This window comes from Parus major, chromosome 3 (genome assembly GCF_001522545.3).
Source record: "Parus major isolate Abel chromosome 3, Parus_major1.1, whole genome shotgun sequence".
In the NCBI taxonomy this organism is placed as follows: Eukaryota; Metazoa; Chordata; class Aves; order Passeriformes; family Paridae; genus Parus; species Parus major.
In genome coordinates, this window is record NC_031770.1 from 94,794,373 (window position 1) to 94,818,157 (window position 23,785).

The following is a 23,785-nucleotide window of genomic DNA, read 5'->3' on the forward strand; positions in this document are numbered from 1 at the left end:
TGCCTTGGTATTACAAGTAGAAAAGTAACACTGATTTCTTATATCCCGTCTTTGTATTCTTGAAAGAAAGTATTTCATTAATACTTTCTTTCAAGGCCCTTACACAGAGCTATCAAGAGCATATAAATAATCAAGAAGATTAGGTGAAATAGTTGGAAGCTTACATTATATTCTGCTGCTTTGTTTAAATTGATTTCTAAGTAATACATGCTTTCAAATACTCAGCACATCATTTATGGTTTTCAAATTCAGGAGAATATCTTGTCTTCAGAGCTGATTATCCCAGTATTGCATGGTTATGTCAACTTCTTATACAGAGTAACATAATCTGGACATGGCAAAATATCTTCACTGCAGAAAATATTTGTTAACAAGATGATGCTGTTAGAAAACATGATTCACATTCATGGTTCAAATGTTGTCTTATGGAACTTAGTCACAGATCAGATGTGTGCCAGCATGATATAGTCCCAGAGATTAACCAGCAGAAAAGTCCCTTTTGTAGAAAACCAGTTTTGTCACATACTAATTTTGCTTCCTATTTCCCTGCAAATTTCAGAAAATTAATGAATTACCAAAATTAGACTGCAACAATAACTATATAGATGAAAAAGACATACATTAATCTCTTTGGAATCATCTTCATCTATCCTACTTGGCTTCATTTTAGTGTAGTCCACTGGCAAGTCCCAGCAGTCACCCTCGTTCAGTTGGTAACACCGGTTGTTCATCACAGCTTGTCGTTGTGGGGACATTGGCTCCAGTGGGGTCAAAATGGTGCAGCAACCATCTCGCTGCCTCTGCTTGTTCATGCTCAGATCCAACGTCCCATTTTCATCGACTTCCATATCAGGATTCTGTCAAAATAAGAAAAATATTGTTAATTCAGCTTCACACTGGCAAACTGCTACCTCTTCTTCAATCTGATTGCCTAGCAGAATGATAAAATGCTTTTCCATTCCTGTATAGATTGTAAGCATTGAGCCCCCTCCTACACATAGCATGATGCTGTTACACAACATTAATGCTGTTAAAGTAGATTTCTTCCTGAATGGCTAATTTGAAGTTTGGGGGGAAAGGGGAGAGCCTTCAGTACCCCTCCTGCCACCCAGCACATAGGTGCAAAAATTGATATATAAAGGAGAAAGTCCTAAAGATATTTTCTTGCCATTGTCTTTATGTTCTTGATTTATTCTGTGGCAGGTGAAGTAACCTGTGATGTAACATCTGCATAATTCTTGTTTTCAGTCCTGGCATCTGTCTGGTTGATTAGAGAAACAAGATCCAGCTAACATCAAATAATCTTTGTTTCTTTTTTCCTTTTACATTAGCAGTCAATGCTTGAATAGATAATCTCAGAAAATTAAACAGGGAGGTAGGGTACCCAAAGAAGTCCTTTTGGACATCATTTGTCAATGAGGAAGCACATTTAAGTTTCACAGCTCTTTCCCTGCAGATGAACATGTACTAACAATTCATGTATCTATTTTGATAATAATTTGTGCCAATTTCTGTGACAACTGGTACTGTGAAAAATAGGATGACATAAGCAAGAGTTGTCTATTACATTAGATGAGGAGAAATAAGGTACCTTAAAATGAGTACAGAATTTAAAAACTAAGGACAGATAAGATAACAATGCCCATAGAGAATCCCTCATCTTTCCAAAAATTGAGTGTTCCATGAGAAATTTGATTTCAAAACAAATGTGAATCTGACTGATTCCTTGTATGTCTGGTGACTTTCTCTCCTCTCGAGTATCAACAGAGCTGCAGGAAACCACTGTGATTGCAAATCTCTCTTTCTGAATTACTGCCTTTTGTTAGAGCTTATACCTAATTGCTGTTATCCAGCTAATTTAATTTAGAAAGTATTTGTTTATCTCCTCAGACTCATTCCTTCAACCACAATACAGTGACACATTAGGAAAGAGGCCCTTTTTGGCTTAGACACAGAAGATTTTTAGCATTATATTTCAACTTCTCCCATCATACTGAAGAGAGAAGAGCTGCATTTATTTACATGGCAGAAAGAGATCTCCCTCTTGAACACTATTAAATAAATTAATATAAAAAAAGCAGCATTTGAAAACAAAGTTCATTCTGGCTTAGAGCATGATTATTACAAATACTGCTACAGGTTTAGTTTGTTATGAATGATCATAATAAGAGGCAGTTTTCACAATAAGGGAAAGCAAACCTTTGTCTATAGGAGAAGAACAGAACATGTCTGCCAGCTCAAAATCTCTCTACAAGCACAATAAAAATGTTTCCTCTGCACTGCATCTGTGTGCTCAGCCATCTAGTGGTCTCCTGTAGGCAGCACTATACTGTTTGCTTGTGCATGTTAAATAGTCATTTTTGAACAGCTATCAGAGCCAAAACTTTAAAGCTAAAAACGAAATCTCCTTAATCTTTAACAAATGTAAATAGTGCACTTTTTTTCCTTAATACAGAAAGCTTAATGACAAAAGCTGTTATTTGTATCTGTATGGCCATTCTATAATATACTGAGGCTCTATGAACATACAGAACATCAGTCACTGAAAGACTGTTATGCACATTTTAACTCACCTGTGCTGGGGATTTGCTCATTTCAAATGCATTATGCATTGCCTTAAGAACTCTGGTATCACAGACAGGCAAGAAATTGTAACACACAGCACCACAGATTTCTCTGCACTGAATCTTACAAGCTCAGGTCCCATTTGTGACTTTTAAATGAAAATGCAGAGTTAAATCTTAATCCTTTCACCAAATGTATGAACCAGATTGAATTTTGCAAAAAAAAAAAAAAAATACCCAAACTGTAGTGAAATTAATACCACTTGAGTAATTCAAACATCTTTTATAATTATAGTAAGAAACAAATTTAAAAAAGGATTACATGGTATCTGTATTATTAGTTTTTAAAACCATCATGATCTTCTGCGATACTTGTGAGCAATTTGTATCTTTCTTTTGGGTTTTTTTTCCTCCCTGCTTTAGCAGAGCCCCCAGATTATGTTAATTTTGAGGTTTAAAAAAAAAAAGGCAAGATGTACTAAGCTTTTCTCTCAATCAGGGCCTCAGAGCAAGTACAGTTAAGAGAAATCTTCATCAACAAACAGATTTACTAATTTTTACCCTTGCACAGAGATCCTGAGGCTTAGTGGAGAGGTTCTGAGGCATCTCCCTGCAGCGGGTGGAGAGATTCAGAATAGCAGTAGCAGCCATGTGTGCTGCCTCCATGTCATGAGTATAGTCAAAGCTGCTCTTGCTGCAGGTACTGCTGGCACTGCTGCCTCCACCACAACTCATATTGCTGCTGCTGCTAGGGGCATAACTGCTTGTTGTGCTGCTGGTTGGACTTGAATTCTTACAGTAGCGTTTAGCTGTGGGAAGAAATATGACAAGGATGACTCAAAAGAAGGAGTATTCTGCATAAGTGAAGAGGAAAACAAACTGCTGGAGGTGAAATTTATAATGAGGAACAGTAACCAATGCAAAAAAAAAAAAAAAAAAAGCCCGCAATAAGAATGATGGCTGTATTTCTTGATTTCTGTCTGTGATAACTCTAATATGCTACATGTGTGAGATCATATGAAATAACCTCCTGTAAAAATCTGCATGACATGATCATGAATTGTTCTGACAAACAGGCTGGATTTATAAAACAATAAAAACACAGAAACACTGCTTTTACCCCACATATATAGTCAGACAAAAGGTACAATCTGCTCAGCTCATTCATTTTTATTAATGACAGGCAATGTAACACTATGGGACCTTTTCCTATTTACATGAGGAACTATTAGTTTAAGGTCTAGAACTCCCCAGAGTTACTGGAGAACAAGTGGCCTCTGGGCCACCACCCATATGTTCTCAAGCACCTCATGCTTCCTAAAAGCTTTATTTCCTCCTACACCACAGGCAATATTATGGCACTGGCCATCCCAAAGACAAGAGCACAATAGGAGAAAAAAGGTGTTTGTAATGTGTTAGTTTTACCATGACTTGCACAAGGGCAAGAAGCAACGGCTGTTTAAATGGCAACAGGTACAAGTGAAAAATCCCCCCTCCTCCTTCAAACAACCTGAGCACCTACAAGCCTTCACAAAACTAGAAAGGACCAAAGACACCCCTCCCTGCTCCCCCTGTGGGTAGTGATGCCCAGTTGTGCACTGACTGACACAAGCCACAGGTGGTCACAGAAGAGCAAAGCACTGACAGTGCTCACATCCAGCCTATCTAAGCACAAGGCAGCACTGCAATAAGGGAAAGCAGCCCTATTAGCCCACTAATCTTCCCAACCCTCTTCCCAGATGAGCTGTTTTAAAAGTGTTTATAAAAATGCAAGAAAGTGTGAGCTCGTCTCCAAAATGTAGAAGTTTATGTATTTTCAGAAAAACTAAAAGTCAAGGTCAGAGGATACATCCATGCATATTCCAGCAACTACTTCCCCTTAAGATGGAAATGTATACTATGGAGATCATACCTTATAGCACAGTGTAACAATAACCAACTAGCATGCTGATTAGAGAGCTATACAAAAAAGGTCAGGCCCTAGACAGAGCTCTTCTGTGATGGGCTCCATTTAAATGCCAGGCTCCTCAGCTGTGTTTGTCTGAACAGACTTACATATAATAATCTGCTCCCATGAGCACAGCCCATTTGTGAACCATGGGCTGCTTTGGTAGGCAGGCAGGGTTCAAAAGAAGAATCTGAAAGCAAAATGTCTCTGCTAGAGCTTATGTCATCCTCCTTTTCTCTAAAAAACTGAAAAAAAATCATGGCGTTATTTTTACTGCAAAGGAAATAGTGTTTCACTTAAATCATAACAGATGGAGTTTTCTCAGGAAAGCCACATAATGCACAGGGTGTGATTTTTTTTTAAAGTGAAGTGAATGCTAAACATTCATCACATTTTTTTTTTGTTTTGAACACATAGTAGCACTACACTAGCAGGCTATCCACTAATTATAAATTTGTGAACTGTTCCTCAGGAGTTTCATTATTAATATAGTAGTCAGTGGTGGTCATTAAAAATTCAGCATTTATCCATTGTTACTTTGTTACAGTATCCAAGACACGCAAGAATTTTCTTATACTTAAGGAAGCAAATAATTGAATAATTCAGTTTCTACTGTGTTATGTTAACACAGCAAGCACTCTGTATCACTGAAATAGCCAAATTTGAAGTATCTTTCAAAAATCATAGGAACAAATAAGATTTTTGTCATTTTCAAAAAATGTTAGTCTTGTAATAGCAGGTCACATTTAAACAAACATAAGAGACGTACTACATGGGAAATTATATAGATATATATATATGAGAATGTGTGCTAAAGCGAAGGAGGGAAAGAGGTAGCTTTTATACATAGGACTAACCATCAGAAACTCATGCAGGCTCTGATACGGACTCCTCTGTGGCCTTGGTTAAACTACATTATCCCTTGAATTCATTTTCTCTATAAACAGAAATTTGCTGCTAAAATTTAGTCGTGTTGTGATTCACTTGCAAAACACTTTGAAGATGTAAAGAGCTATAAGCATGCTACACAATTATTAGCTTTCAGATTACCAATAATTTAAGCAAAAGTTACTTAGAGAGAAATGGCCATTGTTATCTAAACTTTACAGTAGCTGTACATTTGAAGATGAGTCACATAACCCAGACTGTTCATTTCACATTAGCTTTTCAGGAGAAATAAAGATCATCAATTTATAATTAATCAAATCAATCTGTTCACTAATGAAGGGAAAGCTGCATTGCTTCAAAACTAGATAGTTGGCACAATGCCCACCCCTGTGGCACCACGTTTACAAAACTCTACAGTCCACCTATGCTTTGTAATCCAGAGTGAAACCAAATGTGAAGAACATTTCCCCCTTTAAAAACAGGCACAGGTCTAACCAGCTGCATACTCAAACTGGGCTTCCATCAGGTATGCCCAGGGGCTGATTACAAAGAACCTCTCGAAGTCTAAAGGTTTCTCTTACTAATTAACAATGGGGGAATGGGAGACATCCCAAACATGAAAAAGAAAAAAGGAAAGTATTTGGAGTGGAATTCAGTTCTGCCCAGGCACCTTCATCCCCAATATGGTCTAAATTCTGAATGTTTTAATAAATTAATTATGATTTAAACACTTTTTCTGACTTCCACAATAAAAGATTCATCTCACCAAATTTCAGATGTCTGACCTAATCATTATAAGCTTCCTATACAGGCAGTGGAAAAAAATAGGAACTTTCAGCCTATGATTGACCTGATCAGTTTTAAATAGGCACTTAAGGAAAACATGAACTGAATCACAGAAGTATCTACCCTTTTCATCTACCCTACCTTTCTGAATCTGAAAGGAGTGAAGAACTCAGCTGTCAGTGCTAACATAAAATTCTGGATATGGCCAGATCAATCCCAGTCATAACATTTTTTCAGTGTTTTGACAGAATTATCCAGGCCTGTTGGTGGGATGACAACAACTCCTGCCATCACCTAAGCAACTGAAAGTGTTGCCATCACCACTGCCTGCTGTGTCCTATACCATAAGCCCATCATCCAACACACTATGCAACTGGTTTCAAAGGAAAAACAAGCTCAAAAGTAAAAAATTTCTCAAGAATTATTAGATCACCATACCCAACAATCCAAAGTATACATCTTCTGTTTGTTTTTTAGTAAATCATACTGTAAAAAATATCAAGGAAACAATTCAAAGGAGCTACTTATATTCATGTCACTCCCAGCTGTACACTTATTGAAGATATAATCCCTTTCTCTGATGATGAAAATACCATACTAGCTGACAATTAAAAAATAATTGAGATGTAAAACTACTGATTTTTCACATCCTTAAGACTACTTCTCTCATATAGTCAGAACTAAAGCACTGTTTACCTGCACATTTCCCCCAAAACCTTAGATGCACTTTTGGGTTTTTCAGGATGACTTTTCAAAACTGAATCTGCTTTTACATAACATGCTTTTCTGACATACGTAATAGCTGTGCTCTCTGGACCTCCATGAAGTCTTTAGTAGCAATAATGAATTGTTTTTATGTACAAATATAAAACTACCTAAAAATACTGTGAAGTTTTTTGAAGTGACTTTTTTAAGTGAAGAGTCTCTTCCTGAAATCTCCTTCATATTCAGTTATTTACAATAACACTTGCTATACCAGCAGGAATCATGTGTATGCAGAGTTTCTCAGTCCCCTCTGGCTCACACTACTGAGCACTGAAGCCACCTCGTCCCTGTCCTATAGCCAGGAAAAAATCCTATTTATATCAAAGGAAGATGAGTGTGTGTAAAGACAGTGACCTGTATCAACATAGCCTTTTATTATTTAAGGCCACTGTAAATTTGTGCTTAATGTTACATGTATTTTCAAATTCTGGTGGTTTGGGAGAAAAAGTAAAGTTTGTCATTACTTATTGAAAAAGGGGTCTTAAATGAAAAAAAAGTATGTATCAGTTGCTTATGCATCAGTAATTTGATCTGAAAATAAGCTTTTTCACAGAAACCCCACCAGTATTGTGATGCTTTCCTTTCTGCAAGAGTAGACAGAATATATATACAATATTTAATACCTAATTTACCTTATACTAATGTATACTCATTACCTTCTAAGCACAGTTACAGTTAGTGATTTACTTTTAATGCTGTTCAAGCCCTTATTTAGATACAGACAAATAAGATGAAGGTATGAGGGACAAAAAAAGCTCTTTTACTAAAAATAGGATTCTTTTCACAACCCTCTTCCTTTCTGCTATAGTGCAAGAATATGTCTGCTAATTCTGTGAGAAAGGAAAATATCCAAAACATCAGACATATGAAGGCAAGAGCTGTAGTGATTTTCTCTTTCTTCACTTTGCTTTTAAATGTCAGTCTGTGTTCAGGCAATAGCATAGATACTTCTGTATAGTATGTTCCTTTCTGTTTTCATAAACAAAAAATCTGATACCTGCCTGAAATTTCTTATAGTAGTCACTGAGTAATATTAAGTATTTGAACCAAAAAATAAACTGCTAGTGTTAAAAAAAAAAAAAAGACAAAAAAAGACGTGGTTTAGTTTCATATATATATGCATGCATATATATATATATATATACATATATATATATACACACACACATATATATGCATATATAAATGTATTATTCGGAAAACTTCCTGATGTCTTCAAAACCTACAATCCTTCTTTGTCCTATAGTTCATTTTTCTCCCCTAATAGAAAACCTCTTGCCTGACTGATCCCATCCATTGTCTTCTCCTGAACTGAAGCTAGTATCAGCCTTCTTCTAAACATGTTAAAGCCTTCTTCTAAACATGTTAAGTATGTTAGGTTTTCCAGAGAACTCAACCAGTGTGCTTGTGAGGACAAAAATAACCAAAAATGCCTCTTTGAGTATGTAGCAATGTTTTCTGGAGCACAAAGAGGCCCAGGTTTTCTATTTCCATATCCCCACAAAGCAAGTATGTTATCTTTCTGGGTTACCTGAACTGCTGCATGGAGGCAAGAATCCTAATGTGACCCTTGAGGCCAGGTCTCCCAGACAGTAACATAAGGATTATCTCTATTACTCAGCTTTTATCGCCATCTAAACATCCCAGGAGATTAATAGCTGGAGATGTCTTTTAACAGTGCAACAATCCTGAAGCAGGCACCGTATAAAACAACACTTTTTTAAAAAGGCCTTTAAAATAGCTTACATATGATAGCATTCCTCATAATACTGTATGAACATGAAAACATGTCTTATTTGTATGATGTTTACATATACAACAACATGATTAACTGCAAACTTGTCTCTCATGTATAAGAGTGTGCACCTCCTACCATCATATCCTTTGGGGGATATATCCCTGGATTGCACCTTGGGAGCTATGGCTCTCTTGCCATAGGCATGGTTGTCATAACTGTTATATTCAAACGAAGTCTTAGAGTATTTCTCTAGTTCCTTGGCCAAGTTGGAGCGGGGTGTGGTGGTGGGGACATTGTTTCTGTAGCCATACTGAGGGATCTCCAATTGCTTAACAAAGCACATGGGCCTAGAAATTAAAGATATGTACAGTTTATTAGATGCAGTTCAGTTTACTATGTTTGTGCATAATTTATAGTTCAGATTAGAAAATCTTAGTTATTTCTTTTACTCAAGAGACAGCAATATATTATTGCATTTCCTTAGTTTGGTTGTTTTCAGCAGACAAACAATATTTATTTCCTTGAACAAAGCCTAGACAAAATTAATTCTAATACCGCTAAATGTATCCTGCTGCTAAAAGTATTTTAAAATTCTGTTTTAAAATACTTCAGGGTTTCCCTTTCCCCATGTAATTGCATCACATAGCAAACATTTTTTTTCTTTTGGGAGGTGAATTAAAGATGGGCAAGCAGACTGACAGAAGTTTGGAAAGATTCTTTAAATATCAAAAAGAAAAAGTAGATCTGGACACTCCACCTAATATATGGAGTTTCCTCCAAATTTCTTCCAACAGAGTTGTATGCTGTTTTCCTCTGTGCTTTCAAAAGTAACTATTACTGTTTCATCCTTCAATATACAAATCCATGTTCATCTTGAGAAGAGTCTCAGAAGCTCTGCTGACTCTGAGCTGCTGCCTTGCAGGTCCTGCTCATCCTTAAATGCAAGGTTCTGGCAGGAGCTGCAATTCCTGAAACACAGATGCACACCTCAAGGAAGGTCCTGAGAATGAATACAAAAAAAACTGTTTCAGTTAAATATCTCTTTCATTTAGGATGAGGGAGGACAGTCAGAAGAAGCCCTGATTGATGTTATCCAGATATTTGAGAAACTTCTGAAATCTCAGTGAAAGAATGTTGCAGTGAACTCCACTGTCACACCGTCTTCTGCAAGTGGACACAGAATTCAGCTCAGAGCAGGCAAACGAAGGTCAGATCCTGCAAACCCTATCTATATAAGAAAGTATTATGACTAGGTTGTTGGAAGCAGCTGCTACACAATGCTACATGTCTACCTGCTGAATTTAGCAGGAGGTGAGGATGTTGAACAGCACACCTGAGGTGCTTCTGCTAGCATCAAGAAGCATATAGCATTTTTTAATTTTTCTTCTTTTTCTTCCTTTATTCTTACTGCATTTATAACCAGAGGAAATGGAAGGAACAATCATAGGAACATAAATTCAGTTGTGTTAGAGGTGTCATCATGCTGACTAAAAAAGTCAAATGTGATCAATAGTAAGAAATAGTTTTGGAATATTATATCATGTTTTCTGAATGAATTTATTTTCATAGAATTTATTCAGGATATTTATGTAATGATCACCCAAAAAATCATATTAGTAATACTATTCCATTTGATTTATGTATGCTCATTCCTTTAGACACTTCTTCCTCACAAAATACAGTGGCTTATTTATACAATGAGGTGATATGAATAATAGTTTGATCCTGTTTCAAGATAATCTACATCTAGCCAAAAACCTGCAATTCAGATCCTGAACATACGATGCAAATCCAAAATTTCAGTGGAATAGAAGTCCTATGAATTTGATTTCTTTTTAAGTAAGAACTTTCAAATGCAGTTGAGATGGAAACTGGGATGAAGACAAATATTCAAGATTTAGTCTTAAAACATCTCCGTCTGCCCATCAATTGCCTGCACGCAAATATTATAAATAGCTGCCAAGTTCATCTTAAATACTTCAATGACTTAAAGGTAAAAGGAAAGCAAGAGATGAGATGAAAGACTTATCTGAGTTGCCTATAAAACCTGAAACACAAGGCAGCTTACAAGTGAAGTTAAGATTGCAGAACAATCCTAGGGAGTTTGCCAGCAATCTGGATGCTGCTTTTGAGCAGTTGCCTTCTATGGCAACTGACTTCAGTGGCTTCTCTGTAATGAGCAGTGGTAAAAGTCACTGCATTTTTGATCTGTCTTTCTCCATCAAGTGAGAAACTGTTTTATTCCCTCAAAGAGTGGAAGTTTTTTTCCTAATGGGATTTGAAGAACTCTTCTCTAAGAAACCTCTGTGGGATGTTGCATGCCAAGCTGTGCAAACTGAATTAGGGACAGTTAAGATAAAGCCCATAAAAAACAATCTGCAGAAGGAGACCACAGTCAACAAGAATGACAAAAGTTTTTCTGTAGATGTGAACATAATTCTATGTTCCCAGCTCCACGGAAATGCTGGTTTTGGAAAAGACCATCAAGATTAGATGAACTTCTAAGGGAATATCCAAAGAATGGTGTTGGTAATACAGTAGAAAATTTTAAGTAGCCCAATCGGTTCTTCAATCTAGAAGAGAGCTAAAGACTAAGAAACCTATGGGATAAAGTAGGAAATTCTGGGAACTAAAGCTGCAGCACTTCCTCCACGCTCTTTGAGGCAGCTGAGAGAGATGTACCTATCCCAGCCCACAGATATTGCAGTATCCATGGAGAAATTCTGCAGCTTTTGGGGCATCATCAGCATAAGGCTGGTACAATCATGCAGAAGTTTGATTGCTTTGCATGCATCCTTCACACTTCAGCTCCTCAGAAATAATATTTTTCCACCCACATATCTCAAAAGAGGAGACAATAGCACAAAGCTGGATATAACTTCAGATAAATGCAGAATCCTTCATGGATGAAGAAATGGAGTATAATCATATAAAATTGGTTCAAGATCCTTTCCATATGCAAATTTAGGAGACAGTTTTTCTCCCTTTCTGTCCTTCCTGGCAGAGAATGGGGGCAACAGAGACAAAGAACTAAGCCAGATGTTATTTTGGAATATAAGCTATACCTGGTAATTTTCCAAGTGTCCTGCCAAAAGGTGTACTACCAGTTTGGTAATGCACATAGGGCTTCTGGTTTAATTTAAACTGATATTTACTAGTAAAAGCCTGCTGAAAAAACCAAGACTTACCGGTAAATATTAGTTTATTCCCAAAAGATACCAACTTTTTTCACACTGTTCTTAGACTTTGCACTCCAGCAGTCATCTTTACACCAAACAATGCCTAAGACAAAAATGAGCTTTTCAGCTTTACATGTATTTGCCAAAATAATTACCAACCCTCCCCCATGAAAACTAAGTGGGATAAATACACTGTAAGAATTGGATCCAGAAGCCCTAATTCTAACTCTTCTTTAAAGGAGATATATATGTATATACAATGTATATAAATATAAATTCTCAGATTAGGTGAATGTGTGATGAATTCTGCATAAGAATAAGTATTATAGTGATTTCTAATACCTTAAAACCCGATCTGATGCCTGGTTTGATTTTGACACATCACAGTTCTGATGCTTCTCTTGAGCTTTAGCCAGTTTCTCTGCTGCAGCAATAGGACATCCAGAGAGGCTGCAATTACAGAAAGGAAATTTAATTGTCTTGTCCTGCATAGTTTCACATTATAGCACTGATCCAATTACTCCTTCTCCTCCTTAGCCAGCATCAGGAAGAATCTGAAGGAAAAGGTTTCCAAAAATCTTTTGGTCATGTGTATTTTCTATAGAATAGACTTCCTTTCTTCTGCTTTCAAAGTTGCATGGTAAATCTTACATCTGTTCTTCTTCTCTCACAGTCTACAATGGGTAGATTATTCATGGATGTCAGCCAGAGAACATACCAGTAGGAGAGGAGAATATAAACTGGAATCTACTGTGCAGCTCTGCTAGCAGACTCGTGACCTTTATGCATCTACAAATGCTGCCGATGAAATGGCTCCTGAAGACAATTAAATGACAACACCATATAGGCCGAATCTTGTGCTGCTTCACACCTCATTCAGCTCCATTAACTCCAATCTTTTTGCAAGGCATATAAATGAGTTCAAAATTTTGCCTTGGATTGCTAAATCTACATGCCAACTGTTAGTGTTTGTTCATGAATTTCAGCCACTAAAGTATGCTTTCTAATAGTAGATGTAAAATGAAAAGTATTTCTTCACTGGAAATTCAATTAAATTTGCAAATGCTGAATTATTATTGAAGTGGCAATAATAAGCCTGATTCTTATGGAAAAGATTTAGATCTGAGAAAAATAAATATATTGATGCCAGCAGATGGTGCTCTTAGTGAAGCTGTAAAAGCCTGTGACCTGACAATGGAGGGGCTCCTTTCCTTGCCATAGTCTATCGCATGTTTATGTGACCGCAACTCTCTGTGCTCTCCACAGGAATAGAAATTAAAATGAAAGGCAAATCAGTGCATTCCCAGATGTTCCCTTCTTTACAGGAAATAAGTGGAAAAAAAAGAAAAAAAGTGAAGCAGAGAAAAATGCCCCAAAAGCTGCAGAAAGAGGTGAGCACAGACTGCAGAGTGCTCCCCCCTGCCTGCCCTCACTGCCCTAGTTCTGCAGAGGGTGAGGGAGCTCTGTGCAGCTCTGGAGCCATGCCAGGGGGCAGCTGCGCTCCACTGACATGCTCTTCCTCAGACACCTCAAATATTCTAGTGGATATTCAACCAGAAGTGAATGCTGCTTCAAGCAGCAGTAATTCCCATAAAGCCTTCTCAGAGGATTTTGCTGCATCTACTGGCAGCATCACTGCAGAGAAAGGGTACCAGAGCTTATTGCAGAAAGGCTGGTACCCGCAAGAGTCTTCTAGGGGAAATGCAGCTGATATGTGGGGCTGTAGTAACCCAGAGCTTGTTAAGACTGAATGTCCAGTACCTGTACTCCCTTAAGCCCTCATGCTACAATTAATAGTAAAAAGGAATTCAATAACAGGAACATTGCACAGTTCCTTTTACCCTCTTATCGACATTTTCTGGATTTTTTAAGTTATAAAGGAACAGGCAAAATTTTATTATTGTTCTGTGGGAAAATTATGACATGCAGAAAAGTAAAGTAATATTTTCAAAATTTGCTTGACTGAATTTAATTTGCCATAGCATCCCTTCTCTAAGAATCTATTACTAATCTTAGGAAACTATGGAAAAGTTGTTTTTTTCCTTGACATTTTTTTTTTTTTTTATTAAGTAGAATAATTACTTCTAATATTTCTGTCTTCTCATTTTTAAATGTAATGAGACATGTTTTTAATGTTTCTTAAACAGCCAAGATTCTCATTCAGTTTTAGCTGAATAAGTACTTTGGGGCTGAGACAATGGTCAGTAAGAAAACTAACACCCATGTATTTAAAATGCTGTTTCTCATGTATTAAAATACCCCAATAATTTAGGATTAGATTTTTTCCATGCACTAGAAAATGATCTCTGAGGAGAGTGAAGTGTGAGAACAAGAACGCTGTCCTAGTCCTGATGATGTAGACAAAATCCTTCTCCTTGCAACACACCCATGAGGAGTCATACCACTTGTTTTGTACCACTGTTGTTCAGCAAATATCAAAACAAAAAGAAGGAAAAAGTCCACTCAAAAAGCTAAGGATGCTTAAAATGTCTTCTGTGGATCAATTCATCCATACTACAGCAAACGCACACTCGTTCTCCTCAGAAAATACATGAATAAATGTTACTCTTTAAAATGGATAAAGCACACGAAGCACCATCTGTCAATCCTCAGAACAGAACAACGACACACACTCACTCCCCCCCACCAATGGACTGCTAGAAGGGCTGCAGTTCGGAGGCACTGTTCCCTCTAGATTGGTGTCCAGCGACGGCATCCTTACCTTCGGTGGGAATTCCTGTTGCTATTTACGTGGCCCCGGCCTGTGCAGCCTGGTGTAGGACACTTAAGAACATTTTCATGCATGGCAAGAACTTGACAAGGAGAGTAAGAGAAAACAGCAGAGTATGAAAACAAGAAAAAAAAAATCAAATCCCAGTATATATGAAACCATTTTAAAACAAAGCAGGATTCATTAACAACCAGCATTCCTCAAAATACACGTGACACACATAGCCAATAAAGCCTGATGAGGAAAGTAAGTATTGTGACCCTATGCTCATTAACACAGGGAAACAGTGAAAGTTATGGAGGTTACAGAACCTATAAACAAATGCATCTCTGGTGCAACAGTGAAGCAGAAGACGCCCAACATCTTCTTCATACAAAACCACTGAGCAAAGATCAGCTCAACAGTAAAGGGTGAGCTAGAAACCATACAAAACAAAATTACAGACTGGAAAAATTATTTCAGGAAATGTATGTATTCTTAATACATAGCTTTATAAATGCAGTATCAAACTCATGAGCTGAAAATCTGCTCTCAAGTTATACTGGTAGAACATTGAATTACTTGAAACACACCTCAGTACAACCCTGAACAGAATTTAACCCTAACTATAAGGCAGCCCGATTGAGCTAAGGGCCAGTTCTGCTCACTTCCACATAGATATTCATATCTATATGGTGAACAGAATGGATCCTCTAATTTTCACTTGTATTGTCTACAAATGTGATTTTTTATTTTTTTTTAAATACTAGGAACAAAAATGAAGTACTTAAAAATTGAGGGATGGCAGAAAAAAAATTATAAAAAATAAATAAGTGCTACAAGCTTAAGCAAGTAAACTGATTTACATCTGCATCCACTGCAAGCTGGATGGAAAACTTACTCCAAGGCTGCTCAGAGCAGTGCCTCTCTAAATCATAAAGCTCATGCTATGAAGGGCCAAATAATCAAAAACTTTTTGGGGAAACTGAAGAATTTTTTAATGACATGATGTATATCTGAATCCATGTCTCGGAGCTGGATGGCAGTACATCACTCAATGGAAAAAGGCCATCCAGCCCTTGTGAAGTTCTCATTTTCTCACACAAGAAGTGGTCTGGAAGCCTGTATTTAGTTCTCACTCAAAAAAAAAATAGAAGATCTAATAAAAGCAGTAGATACCTTGACTGAGTTAAGAACTGAATAAAAGCTGTTCAGAGACTTGAGAATTAAACCATGTATACTCATTAAAAGATAACCATCATCATCATCATCACCCCATCATCAGTGTGATAAAATGTGTATAGATACAAAAGCTTCACTCTGAAATTCCTAATATTTAAAGCTGTTCTTGAAACATGCTTCACAAGGCCAACATCACAGGAAAAAAAAAGATGAGCTCACCTTTGTCATTTTAGTAGGTACAAGAGCATGCAAACAGTTTAAAGCTATATTCTTCTTTGATTTACAAAGTCTTCTAAAGAGCTTTTTATTTCCCATTTGGAAAAATGATAGAACTTTGAGCAACTGAATAAATATTTGTGTTTCAAAAAAATTACAGGTTCTTGGAAAGCAGAGAAATTACTTTATTTGTTCTACTGTATTCAGAGACCAACCAAACTACAGCAAAATTTCCTAAAGCACTTCCTCATCACTTTACTTCTGGAAGAAGTCACTGTACCATGGAAGAGGAGACTTGTTATGTCTGCCACTCTTGCAAATGCTAACCTACTTCTGTTTTCCTGTCCATCAGAATCTACTTTCCTTTGGAAACTGGGGACCATTTTACTTCTGACCATCTTTGTAACATTTCCTTAAGGCTGTTGCAAATTCATTGAGTTTAATTCTGTAAGTGCTGATGGACAGTGAGGATTTTAGGTCCATATGGAATGAAATCCATAACTCCATTTTAAAACTGTTGTGAAAGAGAATTGGATCTTAGCTAGATACTTCCTGATAAAAACCAGCACAGAGTAATTAGCTTCAACAGAACTATGCTGATTTCACCAGCCAAGGAGGTGACTTCCAGAAACGAAGCCCTCTGCCTTTAGGTGTGTGTCCATGAGCTCATATGGGTGAACTTCCTACAAGGAGAATTTGTTGACATGTCAGGAAGCTCCACCCATGTGACTGAGAGGGGATGTTTGCTCAAAATCCTGAGTTCTGCAACTAGGTAAACAGCCAAATTATTATTTATTATACAATACACACTAGTTTAATATAAATTATATTTCAGACACAACAATAACAAAGGAAAGGGGTTGCAAGTTTTTCAGGAATAATTATTCCTGTACAAGACAATAAGGACAGTTGATGTGACATTAGCACGCAGGAGCAAAAGCAGTGCACATCTTCTGGAAACCTTTTTCTATGTTGACTAAATATGTCTATTAAAAAATAACCTAGGATTCTCAAAATCAAAGAATACAGCTTTAAAAGTTGTTCTTTTAGTGTAAAGTTAGTAAAGAATGGAAAAGATGGAATAAAGGAAAAAGTATAACACAGAACAGTTGACTAAGTTGAGACAAACCATACTGAAAAATGAAATTAATTTTTTAAATAAAAGGTTTAAAAAGCATGCTAGAAAAGTTTTTGTAGTTTTATCCCCAGTTTCCATGAAAGAATGTGAACTTACTTTCTGGAGGGACCCTATCTTTGTGTGGGCATCCTGACAAACTGCGGTGATGGGGGTAAAGCCCCGTTACATGGCCAGTTCCATCACACCCAGGGGTAGGACATTTGCTCTCTTTCTTTTCTGTTCTTGAGGGATCTATAATTTACAACAAATGTGTCAAGTGAATGAGTCTTTTCACATTTCTGTAAGAAGGTTCATTTAATCATGTCATTTACTCTTTGGTAAATGTTATTATGAAAACTGGAAAAAAAAACAAAAAACCTTCTACTTCTTATCACAGTTCTGTCACTTTTATCCTGTTATCTTCTTCTCAGACTGCAGGCTCCCATGATCACAGCAATATCCATTCGCAGTGATTGGAAAATGACCTTTTTACAGCAAAGCCATACCATTGTCAATCAATGTTCTGCTGGCAAGCATTAGCTCAAGGGTGCAAGGTCATTTGGAAACTGTTTAGTTGGAGTTTCCCTTCTTTACATTCTTATTTGCCTCATGTATTAAGGTCTGCAAATACACTGTCATAGCAGTTCAATGTCCTCAGAGTAGCAAACCCAGCTCTTCACCATAACGATTCCACAAAAATCCCTTTTCCAAGGCTCAATGAGGAAATGACTCTGGTTTTCTCTAAATTCCTTACAAATTGGTAAACTTACATAAATATTCCTTTCTCTTCAATAAATTATGGTGGAGTAAACATTAATCAGGATTACTGAAAGTATCACCTGCATTGTAAATTTGGGCCATTACCAACATGCATATGTAACATTTGAATATTCATATGCTTGAAAGGTTAATGACCTTTTAGAATGTTGTCGGATCTTCTGACTACAAATCAAAGGAAAGTCTAACTAGGTATTTTTTCCACAAAATAAAGTTTTCTGCCAATAATGTAATGGAATACTGGTGACATTAATCCTGATATAGAACTTTCTCATGGAACTTCATCTGCTTGTTTCCTTTAACAGAATATCTGTAGAACAGCTATTCTTCCAGACAAGCACATGATACAAATTACAACTTATCATCTTCACCACCATTGCCAGGTTTTGGACATCATTGCTGATTTTCATATCCATATTAAAGGGATAAAATTCAGGATACTCAAACTGCTACAATTTTGGCTCAAGATCACCAACATCTTTTTTAGTCCATCATTCCTTTCAATACCCAATCTGAACTATCCTCATTTAATAATTTTATGTTGCTCTTGTAAGTTCTCTGCTTCAGTATTTATGCTTTCAGTTTCGTAAAATAAGATTTAGCTACTTGTTTTCCAGTAAGCCCTTTTTTACATCAAATTCCATCCCATCTTCAACAAACAGAACCCTCAGTACAATAGGAGGAAATTTCAGTACTTGTAGAACTTCACGTACAACCCATTCTTTTCATCATGAATCAATACAACCCAGAGTTCACATTCTGTTTTGGACTTATTCCAATTCCTGATTTCCTTCTGGTAGGTTTTATATATACATTTACTTTTCAGCTTCTTCCAAAACAGGTTCATTTTACAGAAAATCTTTAGCTCATTCTAATGACTATCCATGTCTTAAATCCACTCTTATAATATAATATCATACTTAAACCTTGTATTTTGCAAATGGAATCCCTAATTATGAATGTTTTATTTTACTTGCATGTGGACTGCAAAACATAGTTCATTGCTCTTTAATAACAAATAAACATATAAATCTATCTCCAATGTGCTATACAGTTATCACAACACTCCTGTAAAGACCTTAATTTCACACATCAGGAAATTGAAGAAAGAGATCAAGAAGTTAAACCCAAGGCCACAGAAGGAGCAAATGTCAGAGGAGGGATTTGAATTCCTGCCAGATAGGCCTGTGCTGAGACCACTAGAACAGCAAGCCCACAGCTACATACATACACAACTCTAAGCAACTCATCAAGTCAAGTACTTTGGGATGTGTAAAAGTATTAGATAAGTGAATAGATAATGTAAATGAAATATAAATTATGTAAATATAACAATATTCAAGGACTGCAAAAAAATGTAGATGATTAATAGACCATAATGGCTTTTTAGAGACTTTAAACTAGAGGAACTTTAGCTACTCGACATTGTTAGAACTCCACCAAAGTCAGTGAAGGTATTGTAATTTAGAGCAGCTGAGGATCTAGACACTTGCATCCTACAGCGTCAAGCAAATCCTGCTCTGTATTCAAGTCTACATCATAAAGTTATAGCACATATCAGATCCTTAAGAGCCTTTATGGTCTAATGAGTCAGAAAAGATGCTGTATACTACTCTTAATGATTTCAAAACTTGCATAAAATTGCACTTGCACAATTTCCCATTGCTTTTAATGGAAGACATTTGAGTAAACTTTTCACAGCTTTATACGAAACACTGGATACTGTTTTGTAAATTCTTTTCTACTATTTGGGAGAAATATTGCAGTTCTACTGAACTCTGCAACCTTTTCTCACTCTTTGCCACAATGGAAGTATTTCCCAAGTGAAGGTTGTCAAAGGACTTCAAAAGGTTTCAAAATGCATGAATTTTGGAAGAAAGCCTGTTTAGAAAGCTTAAAATGGCAGGGGGAAAATGGTTACTGGTCTCTTAATGGTTGTTTCAGTGATCTTTGAAGCCAAGAGGTAGTTCTCACTGCAAACCTGTGTTCCCAAGAAAGTGTCCACCTAACGATATCATACGTCTCTGTAGGTAACTCTTCCAGCAGTATTTGGAAGATAACGTGACTGGAGAACAAGTGATATAAGCAACTCTCTTACTTAAAGCTTCCTCTCTCAGAAACTACCAGAATGTTTTCCATAGGTTTGTTTGTTTTGGGTTTTGGTTGTTGTGGAGTTTTCTGGGGGTTTTTTGGAGTTTTTTTTTGGTTGGGATTTTTTTGGGTCTTATTTATAAGGGATTTTTTTTTCTTTTCTTATTAAAAAGATGAAGAATGATCTCAAGTTTCATGGTCCAACCTCCCACAGTATTTAGTCCCTGGTTGAGACTTGGACCAATTTAAATTCAGCCTGCAGCTCCCAAGAAATAGGATGGTTCAAAGAAGCTATAGAAATAGGATATCCATACATTTCTCACTGTCAGAAATTATATAGGTTTTTGGAGACAGTAGGCCTATATGCAAAAGTGTTTTTTCAGCTATATACAGACTGGAAAGTCTGGACAATACCAGAATTTAAAAACAGTTCAAAAATTAATTTTTGTTTGTCATATTTTCTCTATTTTTAGAGACATATACTCACAGGGAAATGCATCCATAATAGGTCATATGTGAACAACATTTAGCACAACATCCACATGGCTATGCAGTAATACACTAACTAAAGTTGTCTTCCCCAAGTGCCCAAGGTTACTACAGCATACACTGGACTATATATTTGTGGTTAGAACAAACAAAACTTCACTAAAATACATCGCAGCAGTGTTTGACATCAGTAATTTACATGCTTCTAAAAGACTGATCATTACTTTTGTTTAAGACTTGTGAAAAATGATCAAAACTTTTGTGGATCAAGATGTTGTCTGTGAATGTGTCATGAATGTCACAGGGAGATTACTTTTTGAAAACAGGCATTTATAAAAAAAAAGAGAAAAATGCTCACCATCTCAATTGTAGAAAGCAAACCAAATATTTTTACAACAAATATAAGATAAACCTATTCCCTGTTTAGCATCTCCCAAGAAATACCACGTCCTCAACTTCCACTAAAGTCAATGGGAATCAGGGGTGTTCAATGAATCTCAGGAGGTATTGAACACTTAATACAACATGGCCCTACATGTACAGATGTAAACACGTTAAAGAGGAGTGTCATAATATAAACACACCATCACCATGATAATCCTGCAAATTAAAAGGCATTCTAAAGGTAACCTTTAGTCTGTTGGGTTTTTTTTTGTTTGGTTGGTTTTTATTGGTTGGGTTGCTTTTTTTTTTTTTTTTTTTTTTTTTTTTCTTGTATTGAATTATGGTCAAGGCAGCACCTTAACTGTTTCCACAATGGAATGAAACCAGTGAAGTGGAATGCACATAAGAAAGAAATTGCTATTGATCTCAGCCCAGGCCACACCATGCCTTGCATAGCAAATGGTTTCCATTACCTTACTATCTTAAGATAATTAATGTGCAGTCACTGCCCCTATCTTATGTTATCGGTCATTTTGATTCTATTCAATTTCTATCAGGCGATTCTACATTTTAGATGGGAGAGGCTTCATCAATAACTGTCATTTGATGATAATTTTGTAAGTCACGATGCCACCTACCCAATCCAATCTGCAATATATGCACTTCATAGCTGATTGACTATCTGCTACATAACCCCCCAAATATAGTTTGCAACACAATTCTCTTTTTTAATTATTACTATATAATATATTAAAACCTTGAGAAAAATCTTTGCCTCTTTCAACATGATCTCTTGTTTTGTTTCCCTGAGAAGTTACTTTTTAATTTAGCCAATGATATACTGTACATATTTCTAACACTGCAGAATGAAATATTTTATTTTATAATCATAGCATGATGCTATTTTACAATCATGTCATACTACATACTACAATTTTAATAAAGTTCCCATTATGTGGAATTAATAACTTCATTTCAGAAATCTATGCAAAAACTCAACATGTTAGCTCACACTTTCTCATGACATAACATACGGTATATAGAAATATTACCTTTACCATAATATGGCTTTTTGACATGGCCGTCACTTGGTTTAGGCTTCCTGTCATCTCCAGAAAGGTGTCTTGGAGACTGTTCCTCAAATGATCTCATATTATCCCTCCTTCCAGCTTCCACTGCCATTTTTTCTCTCATGGCTTTTGCTCTCTCAGTTTCCAAAGCAATTGCTTTCTCAAGCAGGGTTAAGTTACCTTTTGTCATATCAAACACTTCTTCAGACCTATCTGAAGTAATAGAGGTGGTATCATCGTCTCTTTCATGACAACCATCCTCCTTGGCACAGCTAGAAAAAGTCCTAGATCTGGGGCTCAACTGTTCTTCAAGCCTCATTAGGTTCATCATATCAGAGTAATTCCGGTCTGGTGTTCTTCCTTGGAAGTCATCTTCTTGCCTGACATGCTGACGAGTGTTCATGTTTTGCTGTTGATTTCTTTCCTGTGGGTTTGTCTCACTGAGTTTCCTAGCCAGATCAAAACACTGGTTCCTTAAGCACTCCAAACTGCTGAGACACACCTCTTCATCACTTTCCTCCACTATTTTTTCTGTAAGTCCATTGTTCACAGGCTTCCCTAGCATTACAAAGTTCATATTCCTATTGTCTTGCTGTGAAGTATTGTCTGCATAATTTCTGTCATTAATATTTTCTGAAAGCACTACACCATGTCCTTGTGCTAATAATTTAAGGGAGTCCACTGTTTCCCTAACAACGTCACTGTCTAAATCTAAACTCAGCTCACTTTTCCGACCGATATTTTCATTTTTGTCACTATCATCTTCCAGACTATTAGATGTATTGCTGTTCATTTCTGATTCTGTCCTGGCTCTGTATGCTGCATCCTCTGCAATTTTGCCAAGATTTAACAATGACTTGGCCACCAGTTCATCGTAATTATCATACTCATCATTATTGTTATCGTCTTTTTCTGTGTCTTGCATTATTCGAGTATTGTGACAATTCATTTGATGGTCTTCTGCATAAAAAACAGAAACAAAGAAAGAAACAAAGAAAGAAAGAAAAAGGAAAAGAAAAGAAAAAAGTGGCTACAATTGGAACTGTTGTTGCAATCGCACGGACAGAAAACAAACTGCATGTCAAATATTGTTAATCATACAGCAATTTTAGAACACTATGGCTGACCCATTTGACTGAATTCTCTATAGTCCATAGGGCTATTTTTATTTATTTGCTATTCACATGAATTTCTTTCACAGAACTGATAAGAAAAAGGCAATCAAAATGCTAATTACTACTCCTGCTAAATATTATGGCATAAATACTTATGTTTCTCCTTTCACTCCTATATTCACAGCTCTCTGGGCTTTATTACAATCACATTATTCAGATGATGTAATTGCCTATGTTTCCAACTTTTCACACTCCTGTACTTCCTGTAAATATGACTGATGGCAAAGGAGTGAGTATTACTGGATTTATTCTCTTACTGATGAATGCCATTCACCAGAAGAGCATACTCCAAGAAGGAAAATGTCACATTTTTAACACCATACACACCATTAACACTAATTGACTAATAGCTACACAAAAAGATTAAAATGGCATTTTACTTAGTGGATCCATCAGTAAAATCAAAATCTCTCAGTTCAGCTGTGGAAAAGTTAAGAATTTTAAGAGAGTTGTTACATGAAAGGAGGATAGAAGGAATTATATGCACAATATAATTTTACGTAAATATGCTAGCCCAAATTTTATAGTCATATATGTATAATAGGGCTGTTATTTCATGTTCTGTGTACTGTAACAGAATGGTGCAGAGTTACCACATTTTACTCAGCTTTGTTCTAGTAACTGTTGAATAACATAGGGAGAGCTTACTAAGACGGAGCCAATGAGAGACCCTGAGGAGGAGATTCACCTCACCTAACTTTAGACA

General features: G+C 36.4%; 1 protein-coding gene across 16 annotated transcripts in view; it reads right to left on the reverse strand.

Annotated features, from left to right (window-relative positions):
* MYT1L (myelin transcription factor 1 like) overlaps positions 1-23,785 on the reverse strand; it is a 307,933-nt gene that overhangs the window by 59,605 nt on the left and 224,543 nt on the right. For 8 of the 16 annotated variants that reach the window (XM_033513050.1, XM_015621695.3, XM_015621694.2 and 5 more), the window contains 7 exons: positions 21,887-22,864; positions 17,211-17,345; positions 14,591-14,681; positions 12,211-12,318; positions 8,825-9,036; positions 3,126-3,373; positions 621-857 (listed from right to left, as the gene is read on the reverse strand). In XM_033513050.1, the coding sequence (XP_033368941.1) occupies positions 621-857; positions 3,126-3,373; positions 8,825-9,036; positions 12,211-12,318; positions 14,591-14,681; positions 17,211-17,345; positions 21,887-22,864 (2,009 nt within the window). The remainder of the gene's footprint in view (positions 1-620; positions 858-3,125; positions 3,374-8,824; positions 9,037-12,210; positions 12,319-14,590; positions 14,682-17,210; positions 17,346-21,886; positions 22,865-23,785) is intronic. The other 8 variants (XM_015621697.3, XM_019006099.2, XM_015621709.2 and 5 more) reach the window with 4 other exon arrangements.